This window comes from Malaclemys terrapin, chromosome 5 (assembly GCF_027887155.1).
Source record: "Malaclemys terrapin pileata isolate rMalTer1 chromosome 5, rMalTer1.hap1, whole genome shotgun sequence".
Lineage (NCBI taxonomy): Eukaryota > Metazoa > Chordata > Testudines > Emydidae > Malaclemys > Malaclemys terrapin.
This window is the reverse complement of record NC_071509.1, coordinates 133,940,645-133,963,272: the sequence shown is the minus strand read 5'-3', so window position 1 is coordinate 133,963,272 and position 22,628 is coordinate 133,940,645. Positions and strand designations below refer to the sequence as shown.

General features: G+C 45.3%; 1 protein-coding gene across 6 annotated transcripts in view; it reads left to right on the top strand.

Annotated features, from left to right (window-relative positions):
• Positions 1 to 3,909: 3,909 nt before the first annotated feature.
• CDKL2 (cyclin dependent kinase like 2) overlaps positions 3,910 to 22,628 on the top strand; it is a 35,844-nt gene continuing 17,125 nt past the window's right edge. For 4 of the 6 annotated variants that reach the window (XR_008445219.1, XR_008445221.1, XR_008445220.1 and 1 more), the window contains exons 1-9: positions 3,910 to 4,009; positions 5,362 to 5,510; positions 6,725 to 6,921; positions 11,452 to 11,646; positions 12,611 to 12,789; positions 13,717 to 13,829; positions 15,997 to 16,136; positions 17,821 to 17,909; positions 19,955 to 20,084. Coding sequence is in view for 3 of the 6 variants with exons in the window: in XM_054030976.1 (XP_053886951.1) it covers positions 5,444 to 5,510; positions 6,725 to 6,921; positions 11,452 to 11,646; positions 12,611 to 12,789; positions 13,717 to 13,829; positions 15,997 to 16,136; positions 17,821 to 17,909; positions 19,955 to 20,084 (1,110 nt within the window). In the remaining 3 variants the exon portion in view is untranslated. The remainder of the gene's footprint in view (positions 4,010 to 5,361; positions 5,511 to 6,724; positions 6,922 to 11,451; positions 11,647 to 12,610; positions 12,790 to 13,716; positions 13,830 to 15,996; positions 16,137 to 17,820; positions 17,910 to 19,954; positions 20,085 to 22,628) is intronic. The other 2 variants (XM_054030977.1, XM_054030978.1) reach the window with 2 other exon arrangements.

Sequence of the window (22,628 nt, the reverse complement as noted above, 5' to 3'; positions counted from 1 at the left end):
GCGCAGGCCTGGATTCATCTCCATGAGCCAGTGCTGCTCACTGAAACACTGCTTCAGAGAACACGGAAGGTCTTGCAAAATGTCACTATGGTAAGGATGGCCCAGTGCTAAGGGAAGTATCCACGTGAGAGCAGGATTGACCATTCCATTTGCCCGCAGTAGCATTGAGAGCAGGATTGACCATTCCATTTGCCCGCAGTAGCATTGGAGGCACTTGTATCACACTTCTCCCTGCTTTGTCCAACTGCCTCTAGACGGGGGTAAGCCCTGCTTGCCCAGTTAGCCTACTTGTTTGGATATATGTTAGAACATGCCACAGTCTGTACGTGCTGATTGATACGAAGTTTTGGTCACAGTCCAGAACACCATGCCTCTTGCTGCTGTTGCCTCCACATATCAACTGGCCTGTTCTTAGCTTGGCTCTTCCTTGCCCTTTGCCAGCCTCTATCATGCCAATCTCTTGTTCACCTTTTCCTCTGGCAAATGACCTGTATTTCCATCCAGCAGGCCGCACTTTCAAAACCTACAACTTCTGGATCTCGGGGACCTCTGGCCTCACTTCCTGCTGAAATGGAATTTATCATGTAACTTGTTTTATTCCCATGTTGATCTGTAGTGGGATACAAAGCTGGTTGCTGGTTTAAATCAATGAGTAGTAGGTGATGCCCCTTAATGTAACTTCAGCTATCTCCCTACGTTCCATTTTGTCGGTGAGGTGGACAGTAATAGACTGTTGCATGTGTGAGCAAGCGTGCTTGGAGGCCAGATGCATAGTGATCTACTGTAACTTTTTTGAAGCACTCTTACAATCTTTTCCAACTGAAAAGCTAATTTTGCTCTGTTGGTACCAGGGTGGTTCCAAGACCTTGCGGTAACTAGGTTATCAAAGGCTATCAAAGTGGCTGGAAATCGCTTCAGCATTTGTATGCAATAAAATAAGGAAGGGAAAAGTTCTCTGTGTAGTATTGCGGGAGAGCAATGCTGAGGAAATAATAGGGAAAGGATGGAAGGACTAAATACTGTACTCCTAACCGTGGCTTGGCTGATGGCCACTTGCTGTAGTGGAGTGCAGTGATTACAGCCCCCATGCTGTAGGCAAGCAATAAAACAACCAAGGAATTTGAGTGTGTGCCTAGACTGAGGTTAATGTTTCACTGTCCTAAAAAGGCTGTAATGCATAACCAAAGCCCCAGGTACCCTGTTGCAAACTTGACCTAACTTCTGCAGGCAACCGTCCTTCACCCTGTTGTAGACTAGCAATTGACACGCAGATGGCCTGATGTAAAGCTTGTGTTTTGGTCATTTGAGGCTATCAGCAAAATCTGTTAATAACCAGAGAGTTTCTTCTCCACGGCTTCATACTTCTAAAGTTTTCCATGTCATAGTAACTGTTTTGACTGACGCTGCTGTATCTTATGGCACTCGTGTAAGTTCTGTGTGCAAAAACAGGGTCCCTTGCTCAAGGCTGGTGATTTTATTTCACGTGACACACCTTTCCCAAGCCTTGTGTCTTGAGAATAAAATGCTGCACACTATCTTGTGGTAGGATTTACTTAGCTGCTAGTAACTCTAGTTTCAGTCTTTGCTCCCTCGCTCTGGTCAGCTAGGCCTCAAGTCTCTTTCAGGCTTATGTCGATAGGCCAAGGCAACTGTTTTTCCACTGATAATAGTTGGTGACCTGGGCACTTCTACAGAGGCAGGGGTGGAGATTAAATTAATTATTTATATCACTGAAGTAAATCTAATGAATGATAAAATGGGACACTCCCCCTGACCAAGCTACATCCATTTGCAATAACTTCCAAGGATCATGCAAATCTCAGCTTGGTCTATTCAGTCACATGAGACATTGCATCATAGGCTTCAATTCCCATCATCTCTGGTCGATGAAAGGAGGCTAACAATTCCATATAGCAATTCATACTTCTCATAATTCCCCAAGGGCAGCATTAGTCTACCTTTTAGCTTTTCTTCAACAAGTGAAGTGAGATTAAAGAGCATAGCCCTGAGCCTTGTGTCCTCAGCTAATTGGGCATTTGCCCCCTCAGAAATGAGGCTTATGTAAAAGGTGTGAAATAGATGCTGACAACAGCATCAAGGCTGCAGGTGCTTTCATGCCCTAGGGCCATAGTTCTCAAACTTTTGTACTGGTGATTCCTTTCACACAGCAAACCTATGAGGATAACCTCTCCTCCTTATACATTAAAACCTTTTTTAAAAAATATTTAACACTATTATAAATGCCAAAGGCAAAGCGGGGTTTGTGGGTGGAAGCTGATAACTCACAACCCCCCCCCCCTTGTAAAAACCTTGCAACCCCCTCAAGGGTCACAATGTGAGAGCCTGTTCTCTAGGGCATGGACTGGACTTGAAGTGATCCAAAAAAGCATGTTCTCGCTACACCTGCTGTTCAGGTGCTGTATTTCCAGCCTGTTTCTAACCATGCTGAATTAGATGGTTTAAATCTGTCTACATGCAATTAGGCAGAAGGGGTGAGGGGTCTGTCCAGAGGTGAGGCACGTGGTTTAAGGAGCTAGGATGACAGAGTAGCAGGTTTGAGGTGGTTGAGGGTATAACCAAGGCTATGGAAGGCACCCCAGTCTCACTGCCCTAATCTGTTTAGCTATTATTACCATTACATGTTAATGAGAAACTGCTGAGCTTGAATTGATATGCAAACTAGATCCAATCAATTTAGGCTACAGAGAGTCCTCTGGCACCTTTAAGACTAATAGAAGTATTGGAGCATAAGCTTTCAGGGGTGCATGCCCACTTCATCAGACGCAAGTCTTGCATCTGATGAAGTGGGCATGCACCCCTGAAAGCTTATACTCCAATACTTGTTAGTCTTAAAGGTGCCTCCTGACCCTCTGTTGCTTTTTACAGCTTCAGACTAACAGGGCTACCTCTCTGATAATCAATTTAGGCTTGAATAGAGACTGGGAATGGCTGAGCCATTCCAAACACTGAATCCATCTCCCCATGTAAATATTCTCATACTTATCAAACTGTCTGTACTGGGCTACCTTGATTATCACTTCAAAAGTTTTTTTTCCTCTTACTTAAGTGGCCTCTCAGAGTTGGTAAGACAACTCCCACCTGTTCATGCTCTCTGTATGTGTGTATATATATATATCTCCTCAATATATGTTCCATTCTATGCATCTGATGAAGTGGGTTTTAGCCCACAAAAGCTTATGCTCAAATAAATGTGTTAAGCTCTAAGGTGCCACAAGTCCTCCTGTTCTTTTTTCAGGGACGATGTTACTGGCATGCGTTTGCATAAGCGATTGCCTCTACCTAAGTGTGAACAGACTTTCTTATACCGCTGGTAGAGAGAAAACCGTTGAACCTTTATTAAAACACGAAAGGCTCAGCGGGCACACCCCCTGCTGTTCCAGGGTGCAGCTATAAAAGGTGCCAGTAATTTGAGATAGCGAGTGAATGCCTCAGAAAGAAACTGGTACCCGTGATGGCAATGGGGGGAGCTCAATGCTGGTTTTCCCCAAGACCGTGCAGAGCGAAGCTCGGAGCAGGGGCCTGGGACGCGATTTCCCTTGCAGATGCTCAGGGTTAAGCCAGCTCTGCTCTCCCCTAGGCGGTGCGGGACTAGGGGCGAGGCTGGCGGCGGCGCCTCCTGTGCCTGGTGCTCGGGGGTCTCGGCGGGGGCAGATGCTGCGCTGTCTCCTCCGGCGCGTGCGTTTGGCTCTGCCCGGGGCACGCGCTGCTGCTGCTGCTGGGGCTGGCCCCGGGCGGCCCCGCCCTCTGCCGGGCCCTGGCGGCGGTGTGTGTACAGCTGAGCCGTTGCCCCTGGCTACCGCCGCTCGCGCTCGCTGCCTGCTCAGGCCTTCGCGTGCCCCGCTGGCTGGCGGCTCGCGCGCAGCGGCCACGCGCGCGCGCCCGTCCCCGTAGCGGCTGGTGTCCCCGCGCGGCCTTTGCGCCTGGCGCGCGGCCGCTCCGCTCCGCCGGGTGAGCGCGCGCGCGGCTGGCGGAGGAGCGCTCGGGCCAGGTGGGTGACAATGGGGGAGGCTGCTCCCCACGCCGCGCGGGGTCCCGGCAAGCCTGCCCTGGGGAGCCCAACCCACGAGCCACTCCTTGCCCGCGCTGCAGCCAGTGGGTGGGCAGCGCGGGGCGCCCCCTGCATTGGGGCAGGTGTGTAGCAGGGGGCTGGGTGTAATGGGGGCGCCCCCTGCATTGGGGCAGGTGTGTGGCAGGGGGCTGGGTGTAATGGGGGCGCCCCCTGCATTGGGGCAGGTGTGTGGCAGGGGGCTGGGTGTAATGGGGGCGCCCCCTGCATTGGGGCGGGGGGCAGGTGTGTGGCAGGGGGCTGGGTGTAATGGGGGCGCTCCCTGCATTGGGGCAGGTGTGTGGCAGGGGGCTGGGTGTAATGGGGGCGCCCCCTGCATTGGGGCAGGTGTGTGGCAGGGGGCTGGGTGTAATGGGGGCGCCCCCTGCATTGGGGCAGGTGTGTGGCAGGGGGCTGGGTGTAATGGGGGCGCCCCCTGCATTGGGGCAGGTGTGTGGCAGGGGGCTGGGTGTAATGGGGGCGCCCCCTGCATTGGGGCGGGGGGCAGGTGTGTAGCAGGGGGCTGGGTGTAATGGGGGCGCCCCCTGCATTGGGGCGGGGGGCAGGAGTGTGGCAGGGGGCTGGGTGTAATGGGGGCGCTCCCTGCATTGGGGCAGGTGTGTAGCAGGGGGCTGGGTGTAATGGGGGCGCCCCCTGCATTGGGGCGGGGGGCAGGTGTGTGGCAGGGGGCTGGGTGTAATGGGGGCGCCCCCTGCATTGGGGCGGGGGGCAGGAGTGTGGCAGGGGGCTGGGTGTAATGGGGGCGCCCCCTGCATTGGGGCGGGGGGCAGGTGTGTGGCAGGGGGCTGGGTGTAATGGGGGCGCCCCCTGCATTGGGGCGGGGGGCAGGAGTGTGGCAGGGGGCTGGGTGTAATGGGGGCGCTCCCTGCATTGGGGCAGGGGGCAGGTGTGTGGCAGGGGGCTGGGTGTAATGGGAGTGCCCCCTGCATTGGGGGAGGGGGCAGGTGTTGCAATGGGGGTGGGGGTTGTAGGATGTGGCCGGGGCTCCCCCTGCAGAGAGATGGGGGAGAGGTGTTTGCTATGCAGGAGGGGTGTTATGTTTGATGTGGTGCCCCCCCCCCCCCCGCAGAGGGGCGGCAGGGAGGTGGATGGGGAAGTTAGGGGGTGTGATATGGGACTCCCCCTACAAAGGGATGGGGGAAGGGGATACACAGAGGTTTGTGCCTGGATAAGGAGTGAATATACAAATACATCCTCTGTTGCGTGCGGGGGGGGGGGGGGGGATTCAGTCACTGTGATATTAACTCCTCAATATTGCTGCAAACCTTCCCCAGCTAGAGGTGAAAGCAAATCACCCCCAGAGCTACTTGTGAAGGGCTTGGATGCTGCGGTGATGGGAAGGTGCCCCATCGGTGGATGGAATGCGCTTGGCTGTATCACAGCTCCCCCTTGCCAGCGTTAGTTCTCCTCAGTCTTTCTGCAGGTTGGTGGTTTTATGTATTTCCTGGTCAGGGGGCTGTAGTGTGAGGGCGAGGGAGGCATAAGTGTTGTGGCACTCTTGCTTTGAGACTGGCTCACGCGTATCTCGAACACAAGACCTGCCTGCCTTGGGTAATTGAGGATTCAGTGAGTGTTTTGCATTTCCAAAGCACAGCACAGCACACAACATTCACCAGTTACAATAGCATTGGGATGTAGGGCCCATCCTTAGTCTTATTTATGTCAAGGGCAAAATTCTCATGGATCTCTGTAAGAGCAGGCTCATACCTAGCAGTAAGAAATGATCTAAGCTTTTGGAGTTTGGGATTGGCCACTTTTGATTGTGTAATACATTCTTGGCCATATATTGATTCTTATTTTTTATTGGTATTTTTGAAATATTTACATCTCCACTTGGACCCATTAACAAGTCTATGAGAAACCAAGTGCAAAGAGAGTTATAACTGCATAAAGCATCCTATTTAAGGCTTCATTTAAACAGAAGAAAATGTGTGGAAACAGCAAAGAAGTTCTAAATGGAATTATTCCTATTGATGTTCAAGAGACGGCTCGATCATGGGTTAAGTAGTGCCAGTTAGAAATGATCAAAATGAAATTATCAGGTGAAAAATGAGCTGAGTTTCCTCCTCTCTGTGGTTGAGACAACATGAGTGATTGCTTATCTTCCTAGAACAATGTCAGTTCCAACCCTCTTCTGTACAGGCTTCAATCAGCCATTCAAAATAAGCTATTAAATGCAAAGTACTCTATAATCGCTGCAGTTTTGTATTTACTTTTCTGATCAGTCATATGTATGTTTTTTATTAAAACAGGTGTGTAAAATTCATAGCTGTTACTTTGTCATAAAGATACACAAACAAAAATATTTGTGCTTTGCATAAATATAATATTTTGCCAAAAGTCTCGCTACTACTTTAACTTCAGTCTAGGCTTCTGACCTTGTCCTTTTTGTTTCCATTAAAAAAATGTGCTGAGACATCTCAAACAATACAAACACTCAGCCTGCTATGTTGTTTTTTATCTACTGTCTCTCATAAGGACTCCTGGGAGGTCACAGAGTACAACTTGGGAAGGTTCTGATTAAGTATGTGTGATGGTGGGGGCCAGGGGAGACGCATAGTAGTAAAAGCTGTGGAGAATTTGTCAGAAATGTAGACCTTGTGGTTGTGTATGCTTATCCTGGTTTATGGCTTTCAGCACAAAGACACAGCTGTTTCGGAGTTAAAATGGAAAAGTATGAGACCCTTGGGCTAGTCGGAGAGGGAAGCTACGGAATGGTAATGAAGTGTAGAAATAAAGACAATGGAAGAATAGTCGCCATCAAGAAGTTTTTGGAAAGTGAGGATGATAAAATGGTTAAAAAAATTGCCATGCGAGAAATCAAGCTCCTCAAGGTGAGTTCAAAGTAACATGCAGACACCGGGTCCATTTTACCCAGTGTGCGCGGCAGTCACTTACAGTAAATCCACTTCTATATGAAAGTCCCAGGATTAGTCTAGGAATTTAAGTTTTACAGACGCTGAAACAGTTTGAAGTAAATGGTGGTTTTTGATGCATATTTTGATTGTCGTTCTTCTAAGAAAGATAGCTTTATAGAAGAGGCACACCATCTATTTAGATAAGTTGTGTTACTGAAAACTTCAGTACAGAAGATTTTTTGGGAAGGTATTACAGTAATATAGTAGTAGCCTCAGCTGCTAGGGTTAAGAAGAAAAGTATATTCTGGTCTTAGATCCTGATTCAGGAAAGCAGTTAACTACGTTCTCTTAAATATTTTCCTGAATGGGGATGGTTTCCTAAATCCGATTGTCACATTTCGCAGCCCTAGACAATTCAAAAATGCAAAAACTACAGTAAAGCTAGTAATTATCCATTATCATCTGTTTATGTGTGGAACATTCATAACTATATATCACTATAATCTTGGACAGCTTTGTACATGTGTATTAGGGAATATTTTTTTAAACCTTGCTAAACTATGTATTGAGAGATCTTTAATGAGTAGTGTCTTGTCTCTGCATTGAAATTACAGGATGTTTGTGATCTTAGAATTTGAATTACTTTTGAAAAAAATTAAATTTCTCGTGGTAAGTCATTTTATGTTTACATTTAGAATATAGCAACAATCTAGATGAAACAATCTAGGTATGGTCAGCTACTGTTGTTTTTAAAAATACCAATGGTAGATTGATTTGGCAGTTAGCCTAGATCAATTGGAAGTTACTTTTCTGTTTGGTTAGGTGCTGTTCTCAGTTAGTTGGCTGGCACGGACTTTGTTAGGAATGTGTTTGTGTGCTCTCTGTTCATGAGGGAAGGATGAAAGGAAATGAGACGCAAATGAAGCTGCAAACTTGATTCCCCCTTGACTGCAATTAAAGGTGTGCTGTTGGCAGATATTCTCTTCATCTGTCAATTGGAAACATATTAGTATTGTTAGATGACTGGAAGTGGAGCATTACATGTGAAAAATTAAAAAAGGGACTTCTGACAGCAAGAGGTGTACAGGAGCCCAACAGAAGTGTGTGACACTATACCTAAAACCAGCAGTCAATTAGCAGGCATCTGATCTTAGGGAACGTGTGTTCAGTTTGTTATTAAAAGTAACCCAGCACTTGGCTAGGCATAATAGACTTAATTCTACTCCCTCTTCTGTAAAATGCTGCTTAACTGAATTGATTGATTTTTGCTGTGTATGGCAGACCTAATAAAAATAAATTCCTCTCCATAAGTTACAACAAATCTGTCCTGTTTAACAGCCTATTGACTCAATAAAGCAGCTCACCCAGTTACAAGACCGATGAGTAGATTTAAAGTGACGTGAAATACTGAATAAAGAGTGAACAGTGCTATTCCCAGCATTTCATCTTTATGTGATCGGGTTCTTTTACTTTGTTGTTCAAGTTCTTTATTAGTAGACCGGGCTTTAGAATTCCATGCCTGTTGTGTCTGTCTAATGCCGGGTTTGTCACCGTGGCATGTAAGGACCAAGTGCACAGTTCCAAAGTCGGAGAGAATTCCCCCTGCTGTGTGGTCCTACTGCATCTTCCGGGGTGGGCTATAGTCATGAGCTAGTCCTAAATCTCATTCCATCCCTTCAGCCCAGCCTCACTTCAGTACAACCTCAGCTGTCCTCGAATGAGATTTCCCCTTCTGGGCCCATCCGGTACACTCCCCTTTAATCCATAAAGAGCCAGAAGGAGTTGTTTCCCAGCAAAATAGCTAATAGGACTGGAGTATTACAGGATATTCTGCTTATATTCCTGCATTCTTGCATTTGCATATACAACTTCCACTGTTGTTTTGGTAAGTGACAATGTCAAGCATTATACTTCAGACGTCACTTTCTGCATGATTGCAGGGTGGTGCTGTTCAGATGGACTCTTAGGCTCAGCCTGCATACGGTTTTTGTACTAGTGTCACTATGGTGGTTTTTTATTGATACAGTATATACGGTACAGCCCCTAGTGTTGGCACAGTTAAGATGGTATGAAGGTGCATTATACTGGTCTAGGGTATTCCCCTTCCCCAACAGGAATAAACTGTGCCAGCCTAAGGCCTCGTCTGCACTACGAAGCCTTGTCAGCGTAGCTATGCTGGCTAGGGGGCGGGGGAAGGGGATCTCCCTCCCTCCAGCAGACACAGCTATGCTGGCAAACCCCTCAGTGTAGACACAGCTATGCCAACAGAAGAGTGCTCGTGTCAGCTTAGCTAATGTCGTTAGGACAGGTGCTGTAGATATGCCAGCAGAAGAACTTCTGTCAGTTTACGCTGAGTCTATGCTGGGGGCTCTGCCCACGTAGCTATTTTAGCCAAGACTGTAGTGCAGACAAGCCCTAAGCCCGTTTATACTAGTGTAACAGCATCCACACTAGAGGGATTGTACCACTTTAAGTATGCTGGTATAATTGAAGCGGTATGACTTGTGTGTAGACAAGGCCTTAGATACTGTGAGTTTTGGGGTTGGTGTTCATATGGTAGCTTCCAAATACAACACCTTGAAAATGTCTTGTATGCTTTCTTGAGTACTTTTCAGAAATATTACCAACTGCAACATGGATTACAACTCTCTTTTTTGCAGTGTGGGTTTTGTTTTGTTGCCTCTACAGATAAGCTAATAATACAAATGTAAAACGCTCTTGAGTTGGACTTTTCTCTTGTTAGACTCTGGTGGTAAAATGAGTCGAAAACACACCTCCATGGCTTCATTTGCAGTTTTGACTTACCCTTTTTCTAAACCATCATTTTTAAAAGAATATCTCAAAGGTGCCTCCCTCTCTTTGGTAGGTTACTTTTTAACCTGACTGTGCCAGATTAGACATAGTTTAATGAAACCTGTTTAACAGAATTTTAGAGAAGAATGCTGAAGTTTGAACTCTCCATTTGTATGTTTAGTTTAAAGGTATTGCAGCACTTTTATTATTTGTTGTAAATATTTACATTATGGGAATGCCCAATGACCCCAGTCAGGATGGGAGCCCCATTGTTCCAGGCCACGTAAAGTCGCAGAGAAGAAAGTATCCTGGCTGCAGAGGGTTTACAGTCTAAAAACACGTGCAGCCAAAGGGTAAGGTATGGAGTTAACACTTACAAGCACATGAGTATGGTGGTGAATTGGCACAGCTCTGTAAGTTGCATTATTATAGACAAGATTTTTGTAATTGCGAGTGGAGAGGGGAATAGGAAAAGGAATGGAAGAGAAGAATTGTATGATTTTTGGCAGCACATTACTCTTTCCTGCAACAGGTGGAGAAGAGAAAGGTGAAGAATTTTAACCGTGTAGGCCCCTCCCTCAGATACAAGTACTTGCCTTCAGCGGTTCCTCTAACAGAGCTGCTACAATACACCAGTAGCATCCCTGGAAGACTCTGTTCCTGTAGGACTGGCAGGGATGGGTGATTGTGAACAGCTGGGGCTTGTATTTGCTAGATTGTGTTAGAACATGACTTTGAGCAGCCGGGCTAACCAAGACAATGTTGGACATGACAGGAACAGGCTGTGTTTAACATTGTGTTAGCTGTTCGTGGGTAGTACTGTGGGTCTGGTAAGGTTTGTTCCTGGCCAGCCGAGTTAAGGTTAAATATGACTGCTCCTGTCTACCCTGAGCAGAAAGTCGTGCTTGGCAGCATGTTATTTACTGTAATGCCTTGAGGATGTGATCTAACGTGACTGAATTTTCTAGTAAAAACTAGCCCCCTTGTCATCTATGCTAGAGGACTTCTTGGGGTTCTGGTTTGCCACTACAGGGGCAGAAATCTTTCCCATGGACAGGTCTGTGCAGGATTTTATTGTTAGGGTTATATCCTGACCCAAACGCTTAAGCCCATACTTAACTTTACACACTGCGAATAACCCCTTTAATTTAAGTGCATGCTTCTGTTTACGCACTCACCGAAGTCTTTGCAGGATTGGGGCCCAACTTAATACTGGTCACCTTCACAGGGCAAGGACTCGTGAACTGTAGAGATCTAAATCCAGTTGCTGTGAACTATCTACCAAAGAGCGGAGGTGGGCTTTGAAAATTCCTTTTATGAATACAATCATGAGATTCCCACTGTCAGCCTTTCTATTGTAAACTAAATATGGACGTGTATTTACTCAATTGTTTTTTCTGACTATGGTGAAATGTGCCCATGTGCCTCTTTGACTTACGAAATTAAAGTTATTTTCTCTGGAGAAGCATCTGGCACTGGCCACTGTCAGAGACAGGATATTGGCCTAAATGGACCATTGGATTGACCCAGTGTGGCCGTTCTTATGAGACCCTCGGGACCTAAATTTTAAATATAAATCAGCATGAGTGTCATGTCAAAGACGAGAGGGTGTTTGGGATACCAGGTGTATTGCAGTTAAATTTTCGGGCTCTAGATCTCTTATGCTGGTAAATGCTGATATGTTCTCCTAAAGTATTTATTGTTATATAACAGCAACTTCGACATGAAAATCTGGTGAACCTGCTGGAAGTGTGTAAGAAGAAGAAACGATGGTATCTGGTGTTTGAATTTGTGGATCACACACTCCTCGACGACCTTGAGCTGTTTCCACATGGACTAGATTACAATAGAGTTCGGAAATATTTATTTCAGATTATAAAAGGAATAGGATTTTGTCACAGTCACAATGTAAGTAGATTGATGAGGTTAACTTTGCATTTAAGAAAACAACAACTTGAATGGATGAGTAGCTGCTAAGGTACTTATTTTAAGTAAAGCTTCAGCTAGAAAGAAATATGTTAAGTATGCAAATGTTAATAGTGACAGTATTTCATAGTCCCAGAGTGACTCCGACCCAAGGTCCATCCAGTCCTCTAGCCTGTCTCTGATGGTGGCCAGCACCAACTGTTTCAGAGGAAGATGTAAGAACTCTGTAGTAGGCAAATGTGGGATAATCTGTCCTTCACATAGGTCTCATCCTGGTCTCCAATGGTTAGAGATTTATTTAAGCCCTGAAGTATGAGGTTTAATAGCTCTTAAATTTTTGTTGTTGTTGTTCTTGTTAATTTTGAGTCTGGATATTCATGATGTCTCTTTAAATATTCACTTTTTTTAAATTTTGTTAAATTGTTGGATTCAACTTCCTGTGACAATAAGTTCCTCCGTTTAATCTCACATTGTGTGAAGAAGCATTTTCTTGTATATTTGGGAAATCAATATTGTTTTAATGCATAGAAATTCTTTACTTTCAGCTGCATGATAAACCCAAAGCATTGAGATGTCACAGCACAACTCTTGACCATTTATTTAAAGAATAAAAGTCGTAAGGGCAGATTTTCAAAATCAGGCACATCAATTGTGCCTGCAAAGTATCGGTGCTAGGTAACTTCATGGGCAAAGGACACACTCCCGTGCACAAAATGACAATTTGTATGCAAAATGGGTGTGTTTTGGCACGTGCTTTGTGCACGGATTGTGTATGCATGAATGTCTTTTGAAGACTCAGCTTTGGTATCCACTGTGCAAGTGAAAGCTTAGTTTTTACATACATACAATGGCACTAGATTTTTTGGTGGGTCGGTCTACAGAATGTAAATTCTCGTGATAGAGAAACAGGAAATTCTTCAATTATACTTTTTGCTTCTCTTGTTAGATAATACACAGAGACATTAAACCGGAAAATATATTGGTCTCCCAATCAGGAGTTGTAAAACTCTGTGATTTTGGATTCGCTCGTACTCTGGCAGCCCCTGGTGAAGCTTACACTGACTATGTGGCAACGCGATGGTACAGAGCTCCAGAACTGTTGGTTGGCGATACCAAGTATGGCAAGTAAGAAAATGGGCAGAAGAGATTGCCGAGGGTTTTCCCTGCTTTGCAGACAAATTATAAGAAGGCTTTCCCACCATAACTATAACAACACAACAACTCCCCTTCCGAAACAACCTCCACCCCCCCAGTACAGTATCTAGAACACACAAAGATAGAAGAGCCAGAGACTCAATAAAGTCCCCTAGGGGCCTCCCTATTGCCAATCTGGAAGCTGCTTGGGTACTGTGGTGATGGGCGAAGGCAGTGGAAACTCCTGAGATGGATGGATAGATCCTTCCTATCCTCTTCAGACAGAAAGATGCTAACAGCATTGTGGATTCTGAAAGCTGCAGGTTGTATAGTGGAGGAGAATGCTAATTAGATGGGTGGCAGGCTCCTCAGAACTTGGACAGATATGTGTGGGGCCCTGACGGGAGGTGTGTGGAATTAATGGGATTTCTTTGCATTGAGGATCAATCCTGTAGACTTGGTCAATACTCCCATGGACTTCAGTGGGCGAAATCCTGGTTTGGGCCCTTTACAAAAATGTCTGTACATATTATCTCTTTATAGAACCTTAAATCCACCTTCAGCAAATAAATCTTAAAAACAAATCCCTCCTTAGGAAAGAGCTTCTCAACTTCTGCCTCATTAAGAGGGAAAATACTACAGTGTGTTGTGTTACATGAGGGTGGGTGGCATCATTTGTGAACTAAGGTTTTGATTAAACAGATCTTCACTTTTTTTTTGCGTGGTTAAAACTGAAAACAATCATCTTGCCACATTCCAAAACCATGCGCTGTCCTGGGCAGTGCTGCGTCAGGCCATGCAGCCTGCAGTGACCTTCTGGGCAACGAACACCGGCAACTTTGGGCTCAGATGTAAGAAGGAAACCACCCTGAGATGGTTTTGCCGGAGCTGGTTTCAGTCTCGGTGCTTTTTTTTCAGGGCTGTGGATGTGTGGGCCATTGGCTGTCTGGTCACGGAAATGCTTACAGGAGAGCCCCTGTTTCCTGGGGACTCGGACATTGACCAACTGTACCATATCATGAAATGTCTGGGTAAGAACATGTCAGCTTTTTTCTGTGTTTAATTGGCAAAGGCTTATGGTACGTCGTGGCAATGAAAAAAGGGCGGCACTGGGAGTAGTGTAAGCAAACGCTGTGCAAACAGTCTTGCCAAAGCGCCTGATTCTTGCCTTAATGCCCTCATGCTGTTTCAGTCGGGGGGAGCGGGAGGAAGAGAGTTGGTAAAGACGGATGATTGGGCCAAAACGGTGTTTTTTGTCAAGTGGACAAATATCCTCTCGGGCTTTGTCATTTCACCTCTTGCCTCCTAGGCTGGAACGTGAATATTTTTTGTTAATGATTACAGCACTGTAAGATTTGAAAATACCACAATCTGTCCTCTGCTGTGTCTGACTGTGACTGGTTAGAAGCAAGCTGGTCTTACGTTATTAGCAGCCAAAGGTTATGCCACGTAGATGTGGCCATGTCCGCATCTGATAGGAAAGGAAGCAGCTTCGTTGCCAAGGGAATATTTAAAATAATTCTCTAGGCTACCACAGCCATCTGGCTAGCCAGAAGCTGCCAGGTTCCTAACGGCACCCCTAGACTGCAGACTTCAGTAGCCAAAGTGTCCTCAGTTAAAGGGACAGATAGCGCATCTGCTGTCTCCTTGCGTTTCCCACCATCCCACTGTCCACACCTCTATTGTATCCGGACTGAGCCTCACCTAGCGTGCACTCATCCGAGCCACAGACCTTGGCCAGACGCTGCGGAAGCCAAAAGACCACAAGTTGGAGCTGGCGAAAGGAAGAACTCGGTCAGAATGCTGCAGGCACCCCAGGCAGTCTCCCTAGTGGCCTTACGTACGGTACCCCCTGAACAGGAAGGGTGAGAGTGGAACCCTGACGTGCCCCCTGCAAGAGAGCTCTCAGCAGAGGAGCACGCTCCTGATGCTGCTGGCTGGGTTCTTTCAGAGAAATCCATGGCCCGCCTGCACCTTGAGTACTGCATGGAGTTCTGGTCACCCCATCTCAAAAACATATGTATTCGAACTGGAAAAGGTAGAGAGAAGGACAACAAAAATGTTTAGGGCATGGCACAGATTCCATATGAGGAGAGATTAAAAAGACTGGGACTGCTCACCTTAGAAAAGAGATGACTAAGAGGGGTTATGGGTAAAATCAGGAGTGGTGTCAAGAAAGTGAATAGGGAAGTGTTCTTTACCCCTTCGCATAACACATGAACCAGGGGTCACCCAATGAGATTAATAGGCAACAGGTTTAAAACAAACAAAAGGAAGTAGTTCTTCACACAACGCACAGTCAACCTGTGAACCTGTGAATCCTCCATGAACTCATTGCCAGGGGATGTTTGGAAGGCCAAAAGTATAACTGGGTGAGTAAAAAACAAAACAAAAACAACTCGATGAGTTCATGGAGGATAGGCCTATCAATGGTTATTAGCCAAAGTGGCCAGGGGCACAACCCCATGCTCTGGGTGTCCCTAAGCCAAGCCTCCAACGGCCAGAAGTCAGAACTGGATGGTGGAGATGAATCACTTGATGATTGCCCTGTTCTCTTCATTTCTTCGGAAGCATCTGGCACCAGCCACTGTCAGAAGACAGGACGCAAGGCGAGATGGACCTTTGGTCTGACCCACCATGGCTGTTCTTATGTTCTTAGAAGCAGTAACGGTCACTCCAGTTAAACTGCCCATTCCTGCCAAGGTCCATAGCGGAACTCCCGGCATCACAGGCAGTGGCTAGAGCGAAATGAATCATGACATGTGAGAAGTGATGACTGGGGTGCTGGTGGAGCAGCATTTTAAGAACATTAATTCCTTCATATGCTGTAAAAGGGAGGGGGAGGTCTCTTTTAGCTTGAAAATGGAGCCACCGTTAATTTTGCTTGTAAAAGGGAAGAGAGACCCCCCAAAGGCATCACTGAAGGGTCTCAGTCTCTAAGGTTAGTCTGGGCCAGGTTGAACGATAGTTTTCTCAGCCAAGAAAAGCCTTTTCATATTGGCTGCCTTTGAGGTTCTAGATCCAAAATGTCTGATAGGATAAAGAACCACAGTGAGACCGCTGAGAGCTTTAGCTAGCATAAGGACAGTGGTAATGTTTACTGGCACTGACATCTACAATCAAACAGAGGGCTACAGTCTGTGCTAAGCTTTCTGTATGCATTGGTGATATCATAACAATATAACCTATCCATTCCAGGCAACTTAACTCCACGCCATCAAGAGCTGTTCTATAAAAATCCACTCTTTGCTGGAGTGAGGTTGCCAGAGGTCAAGGAGGCCGAACCTCTTGAAAGACGGTATCCCAAGCTCTCTGCGGCAGTGTTGGATTTAGCCAAGGTAATTAGTTCGTTTGGAAATGCCTTGGTCTTCTGTTTTCTCCTTCTGTCCGTCTTCCCTTTGCTCTTAAGGTTCTGGGATTTAGATTGTGGGGAAGAGGGATCAAAAATGCAAGGGAGAGGCTGCGTTTCTGGCTTTCTGTCAGTTCCCAATCTAATTAACCATTAGCTCGGTTGGCAGTAGAAAAAAACGTGGTGCGCAGCCTCTCCCTTTAAACAAAACGCTGCTGCTGCTTCTAGTATTTAGTGTGTCCTCATCCCCTTGTCTGTACTTTCTGCTTCCACCTTTGGCTGTTGTCCTTACCCTGGGTCAACTGGGTCCTGACCCCCTATGTGTCGCCCCACTTATTGCTTCTGCACTCAGGGGCATCATTTGCCAGGGGGACAGTTGCCCCCCAGAGACTTTTCATAGATCTATTTTCTCCACTGCCCTGTGTCCCCTGCACTTCGGATAGGCTCTGTAGCTGTGCCACTGGCAGAAGGAGGATAGGCTCTCTCTTGTTGCCTGCTACCTCATTGGCTGAATGGGGATGGAGCTGAGGCCCCCCCAACGTGTGGGGTTGGTGATGGGTGGGGAAGGAGGCTCTGAGCTGCTCTCCTTCCTGCCTGGATCCAGGGCCACTGAGCACAGGGAGCAAGAGCTGTGGTCCCTGCTCCACATGCTTTGTTCCCCTCTCACGTCGAGCAGCTGCGAGAGTGGTGGTGGTGGGAAGTAGGGTCTAGTCTGGCTAGTGATTTGGAGACCCCATAGGCACCAAAATGGCTAGGGGCGGCCCTGTCTGCCAGACTCTTAAGCGGTGGGTTGGGCACAGAGTGGGACAGGTAACACATGCTGACCAGTGTGTTACAGATGCAAAATCCTAGCAAGGAGCAGCTAAAACACCCCTTCTCTGTGGTATGTGATTTTTATATTGTGTGGCCACGTGGAGAGCAACTTTCTCTCCCTATAGCTAGCTGCATTCAGCATGCATAGTCTACAAGCCAGAGAGCCACTTCCCTGTAACTCCTGAAGTCAGTAGCTTTCCTTGTAAAGAACGCGAGCAAGTAGGTCTGTCATTTGATGGTGGGAAGGAGTAGACAGGAGTCTGCCCTTCATCTTCCTCCCCAGAATTTTCTGCCTCTGTTCAATGGCAATTAGCCTCTAGAAAACCCTCAATTTTGCCTTAGCTGCTTTAGATTTTTAGTTTTGGGAAAATATGTATTGAACATTGCTGCTGCTTGTGTGTGTGTGTGTGTGTGTGTGTGTGTGTGTGTGTGTGTAATACAATAATTGTGTTGGCCAAATAAAATAACACTTTGAACACAACTTATTTGGTTTCTAATGCTTAACATTGTCCATGCTGTAAAATCCCAACCAAAACATTAAAATAATCAAAATGAGAGAGATGGTTACAATTGAGGAGAAAGCAGATTGATGTCTGTCAGTGAAAGGCAGCAATTCCATATGGATGGAGTTTCCAAGTGTCATTGATTAAAATAGATGCAGCAAGCAAACTTTGTTAAATTCCTCCAGTTTGTCCTGGTTTCATCCGTTAATCACACTGTAGCAGTGTTTTCTTCTATAACTTTGGACCTTGTTTATTTGTTTTCTTACTGTCTCTTTAGTGACTTTTATTTAGACATAGCAAAGATTTTGCATTTGATGCTACTGCAGTTGCCTACCAAAATTTACCTGGGTCTTTTAGAAATGCTTGCAGATCGATCCGGACAAAAGGCCATCCTGTGCTGAGCTACTGCAGTGCGATTTCTTTAACAAAGATGGATTTGCGGAAAGGTACGTTGTCTGTTGGCTTCTTGGTCAAAATGGCTGTGTGAGAGAAGGAAATAATGCCACTGAGCTGTGTGAGGTTCCGTGCTGAGTTTGCAGGGCTGGCAGTTAGAAAAAAGCACAAGACTTTACTTGTACGCTGAGCACATTTGCTATGGAAAATGCCAAACAGTAAACATGGAGCCCTGAACAGTGCCATTTTTACCTAGTCCTTTTGCAGAGTAGAACTGCACTTTCGGATAAAGAGCAGCCTTCAGTGTGGTTAGCTTTACATGAGTGTAGTACTTGTTGCATCTTTAGCAGAAAAAAGAAAATTAGTGTGCCCAAGGAAAGTTAGAGAATTGCCTATAAAAATATTCATCGAGTTATTGCCATAAAATGCACAGAAAACATATTAGAAATAGGGGTGTGAATTATTTGGCCAGGTTTGTTCAGTTTTTCTCAACAAAATTTGAGTAATTCTCGATCAGGGGGTCTCAAACTTCACCGCCCTGCGACCTCCTTCTGACAACAAAAATTACTACATGCCCCTAGGAGGGGGACTGAAGCCTGAGCCTACTGGAGCCCGGCCACCCTGGGCTGGGGGGCCAAAGTCCGAGCCCCTCTGCCTTAGGCAGGGGGAGAGGACAACACCCAAACCCAAGGGCTTCAGCTCCACGTGGGGGGCCTGTAACCTGACCTTGATTTTCGGCTTCAGCCCAGGGCGGTGGGGCTCGGGCATCGGCCACACGCAGTGGTGCTTGGGCCCCAGGCCCTAGCAAGTTTAATGCCAGCCCTGGCGACCCCATTAAAACAGGGTCGTGACCCACTTTGGGGTCCCAACCCACAGTTTGAGAACCACTGTTCTAGATGATTAAATAATAAAACACAATTATACTTAGATAAAGTTAAGTCTGGCAAAATACTGTAATCCTAGTAAGTCAGAGTGCCCTATTTAAGTAGTACAGTATCAACGCCACGTGGTTGCATATTCAGCGTATTCCACAGTCCATTAAAATCAATGGAGTGCTCCCACTGGTTTTAGTGGGTTTTGGTTCAGGCTCATATACGCTTGTTACATTGAGTCTTGTGTTACTTGCTAAGTAGCAAACTAATGTGAATAAGGATTGCTGATAAGGATCGACACCAGTTTATATGCTTGAAGTCTTGTGCAGGCAGGTGCTAAAATGGGAGACACAAAGGATATTCCCTAATTTCTGATGCAGAAATTATTGTGCATTCTTTTTTCCAAGTGACCTCTTCTCTAAAATACCAGGAGAGAGTACCACCAGTTTCACAGAAGCATTTAATCCGGCTCCGATTAAAGTCAATGGCAAAACACCCTTGGCTCCAGTGAGAGCAAGAGCAGGCCCATTGATTGTACAGTGGATGCTACTTAATAGCAATCCTGATGTTAACAACTTTTGGTTCATAACAACATTTTTCTGGGAACCAAACCTTTCCCATTGGCTGTAAGTTAGTAGGATTCAGAGACTGGCACTAGGCATGCTGCTTATTGACAGCTATTTTTGGAAGAAAGGCCCTGGCTGCAGGCAAGTGTGTGGGGCTGCGACCAGGAAAGGCGCATCCCAGGGCTGGCTGCAGCCGCACAAACCTGCCGTTCACTTATTGGCAGCCTTTAGATATATCAGCGACTTTTTGCTGGGAACGGAGAGATTGCGAATAAGCGGAATCCCTAGTAATTCCATCTGTTGTCCCAGAGTACAAGAGCAAGTGTCCTCTTTAATAATGTTTCACTCATATCCGTAAATGACACAGACAACATTTTACATTACATCATTAATCGTTGCGTGCAGCAGAGAGAGTCACTGAACTGGAACACAGACGTAATTGCCGTGTATGTTTTGTTAGATGTATATATTCAGGCCACTTGTGAGGCGTTTTAATGGGTAATCCAGTTTGGCCAATTTCTCATTTTAAAAAAAATATAATCGTTTGTTTGACTTCTTATTCAAAAGAGACGTAATCTGACTGGGCTTGGAGTGAACACCAAGCTGTGTAGATTTTGTACTAACGGAAGTTGCTTTATTTGTTTTTAATATGGAATATAGATTTGCTCAAGAGCTTAGGTTAAAGATTCAGAAAGATGCCAGGGACCATCCTTTGCCCAAAAAATCAAAAATTAGCAAAAAGGACAAAGACGATTCTTTAGGAGAAGAGAGAAAAATGCTTGATATCCAGGTTAGTAGATCTTGTTTTCGTTTTCCGTAATAGTATTCATGTAATCTTTTAAAAAATCCACCTGTGTGTGTGCATACGCCCCATTTCTGTAATTACATAGAGAAATGTATAGCTACACCTCTACCCCGATATAACGCGACCCGATAGAACACGAATTCGAATATAACGCGGTAAAGCAGTGCTCCGTGGGGGCGGGGCTGCGCACTCAGGCGGATCAAAGCAAGTTCGATATAACGTGGTTTCACCTATAATGCGGTAAGATTTGTTTGGCTCCCGAGGACAGCGTTATATCGGGGTAGAGGTGTATTTTTACTTTCCATTATTAAAAAAGCACCTTCTTTCATCACTTTCTGGTAAGGCAAGCATAATTCTTGGAAATACACCTTTGTGACTGAGAGCTGTTGAAATTTTTTTCCAATAAATCTGGTCAATTATCAGAAACAATGTTTTGTGAAACTACAGCTTTTCTTGAAAATGTTAATCTTTTGCAAGTTTTTGACCAACTTTTTTCATTTATCGTTTTTTAGCATTTACTTACCAGGTTTGGTTTTATTTTTGTCCATCACTACATTTGATTGGTCAACTAAGGTGCATTTGAAAATTTCAATTATAAAATAGAACAAAAATTACGCTTTTAAAATCTGTGAAAAATGTGTTTTAAAAAATAATTTTGAATGGTGAAAAACTGGCCAGTTTAATAAACCAGTGAAATGAAAGAGCCTTTGAAATTTTCAGTTATTTTCCCTTACCCCAGTTGTATTTCTTATATCTTGATTTAATCACGGCCGAATGCAAGACAAGGCTACCCTTGTAGGTCAGTCTGAATCTATAGTTGATGCAGAAAATGTTGTGCACCAGCTGGGCAGTGTTAGTCTTAGGCAGTATATTAAACCTGCTCCCTGTCAATTCTGTTGCTGGGTCACATATAGCATACAGGCTGTGATATGGAAAACCCTCAACTTCATTCTGGGCTATCTGCTGTGGCTGTTGAGATCAGCTGTGCTGCATCATTTCACAGGGGTAATTCTCTGGAGACTGGTGACAAGACAGCCTCAGGGGAGGACCTTAGTCAAGATTTTCAAGTGACTGGTGATTTTGGGTGCCTCGGTTCTTGGGTGTCCTACCTGAGACACCTTTAAGGGACGTGATTTTCAGAGCATGCGTTCTCTAGAAGGTCTGCATCATTTGGCCCTGCATCAATGTTTGCACATCATTCTTTTTCCCCCATTATATTATTCTCTCCAAATTGTGGTCTGGGTGAACATCTGTCACTTATCTTGAAAAAAGATCCTTGTGTATAATTTCAAAATTATTCCAAGTGCAAATGCTATAGAAAATTCATGCCATTTGATAATTGTACATTATCCAACTCCTTTATATGTTTTATAGTCTGCAGTTTGGTGTCTATAAATACTATTGCTCATAAGCTTTGTACTCTGAGGCAATCCCAAGGCCTGTAAATTAACATTTTATTCACGAGGAAAAAATGTGGCTAGGATAAAGTCTGATTTAGGTTATTTAAGTTGAGAAACACATCTGTGGATTGCTGATAAAATGTAAAAGTACATGTGTTTTAATTCAGTTGGTGTTTATTCCAAAGGATTTAAAATGAATGTGCTAAAAAAAGAGCAGTGACTTTCATTTCTCAGCTGCGTTTTATTTCAGTTAATGGTTAAGTTTATGTTTTGCCTTTTTGGTACTTTAAAGGTCTCATAACTGAAAGCTGCACACACATTAATCCCGTTTTATTTGCGACAAGTGCAGAATTGGTTTAGGAAAGGAATTTTTCTGGATTCATTAACATGCAGTGCAACACTTCTGTTATGTATTCCATGTTAAGCGACTTCAAAAGGGAACAGATTAGATGGCAGCTGACTCTTTCAAGGTCAGATGAGAAAAAGCTATGTAGTGCTCAAGCTTTTAAAAATATAACTGGTGCAACAGACATCTAAGGAAAGACTTTATGTAGCCCGATCATTGCTCTTAGCCAGGCAGCGAATGTCCAGCAAACTTACTGGACTAATGGACTGGCTTTCACTTACTGGAAATAGCATCCATCCAGAGAGCAAAAGGTGCTGTGCTGGGTGAAGCATGCTTTTAAAGTACATTTGGATAAGGAATTCCAGAGCTCATGTGACGCCTTCTGTGCATTATTTCTTTATGTGCAGAAATGTTGGATTTCCTTTTGGCTTCCTTGCTAAGCCCCAGAGGAATCTTTCCTCCTCCTTTTCAGAGGTGGACGGAGTGCTAAACTCTAGATAGCAAAATGGCTGTCTGGAAGCAGCATCTCCAGATACCAGGGTCTTATTGCAAGTCTAACCCATCACCCATACACCCTCCTATATTGAGTGTATAATGTTGTACATTTCCCTCCCTCGCCTTTGCACCAGAGAGTATTCAGTGTAGTTCTATTGGTATTGAGAGAGGTGAGCGCTAGGGACTTGGAGTCGGCAAGCCCTGAGCATTAATCCTGCCTCTGATGCAGACTCCATCTGTGGTTGTGAGCAAGTCACTTAAACCATTTTCCTCATTTCCCAGTGGGTA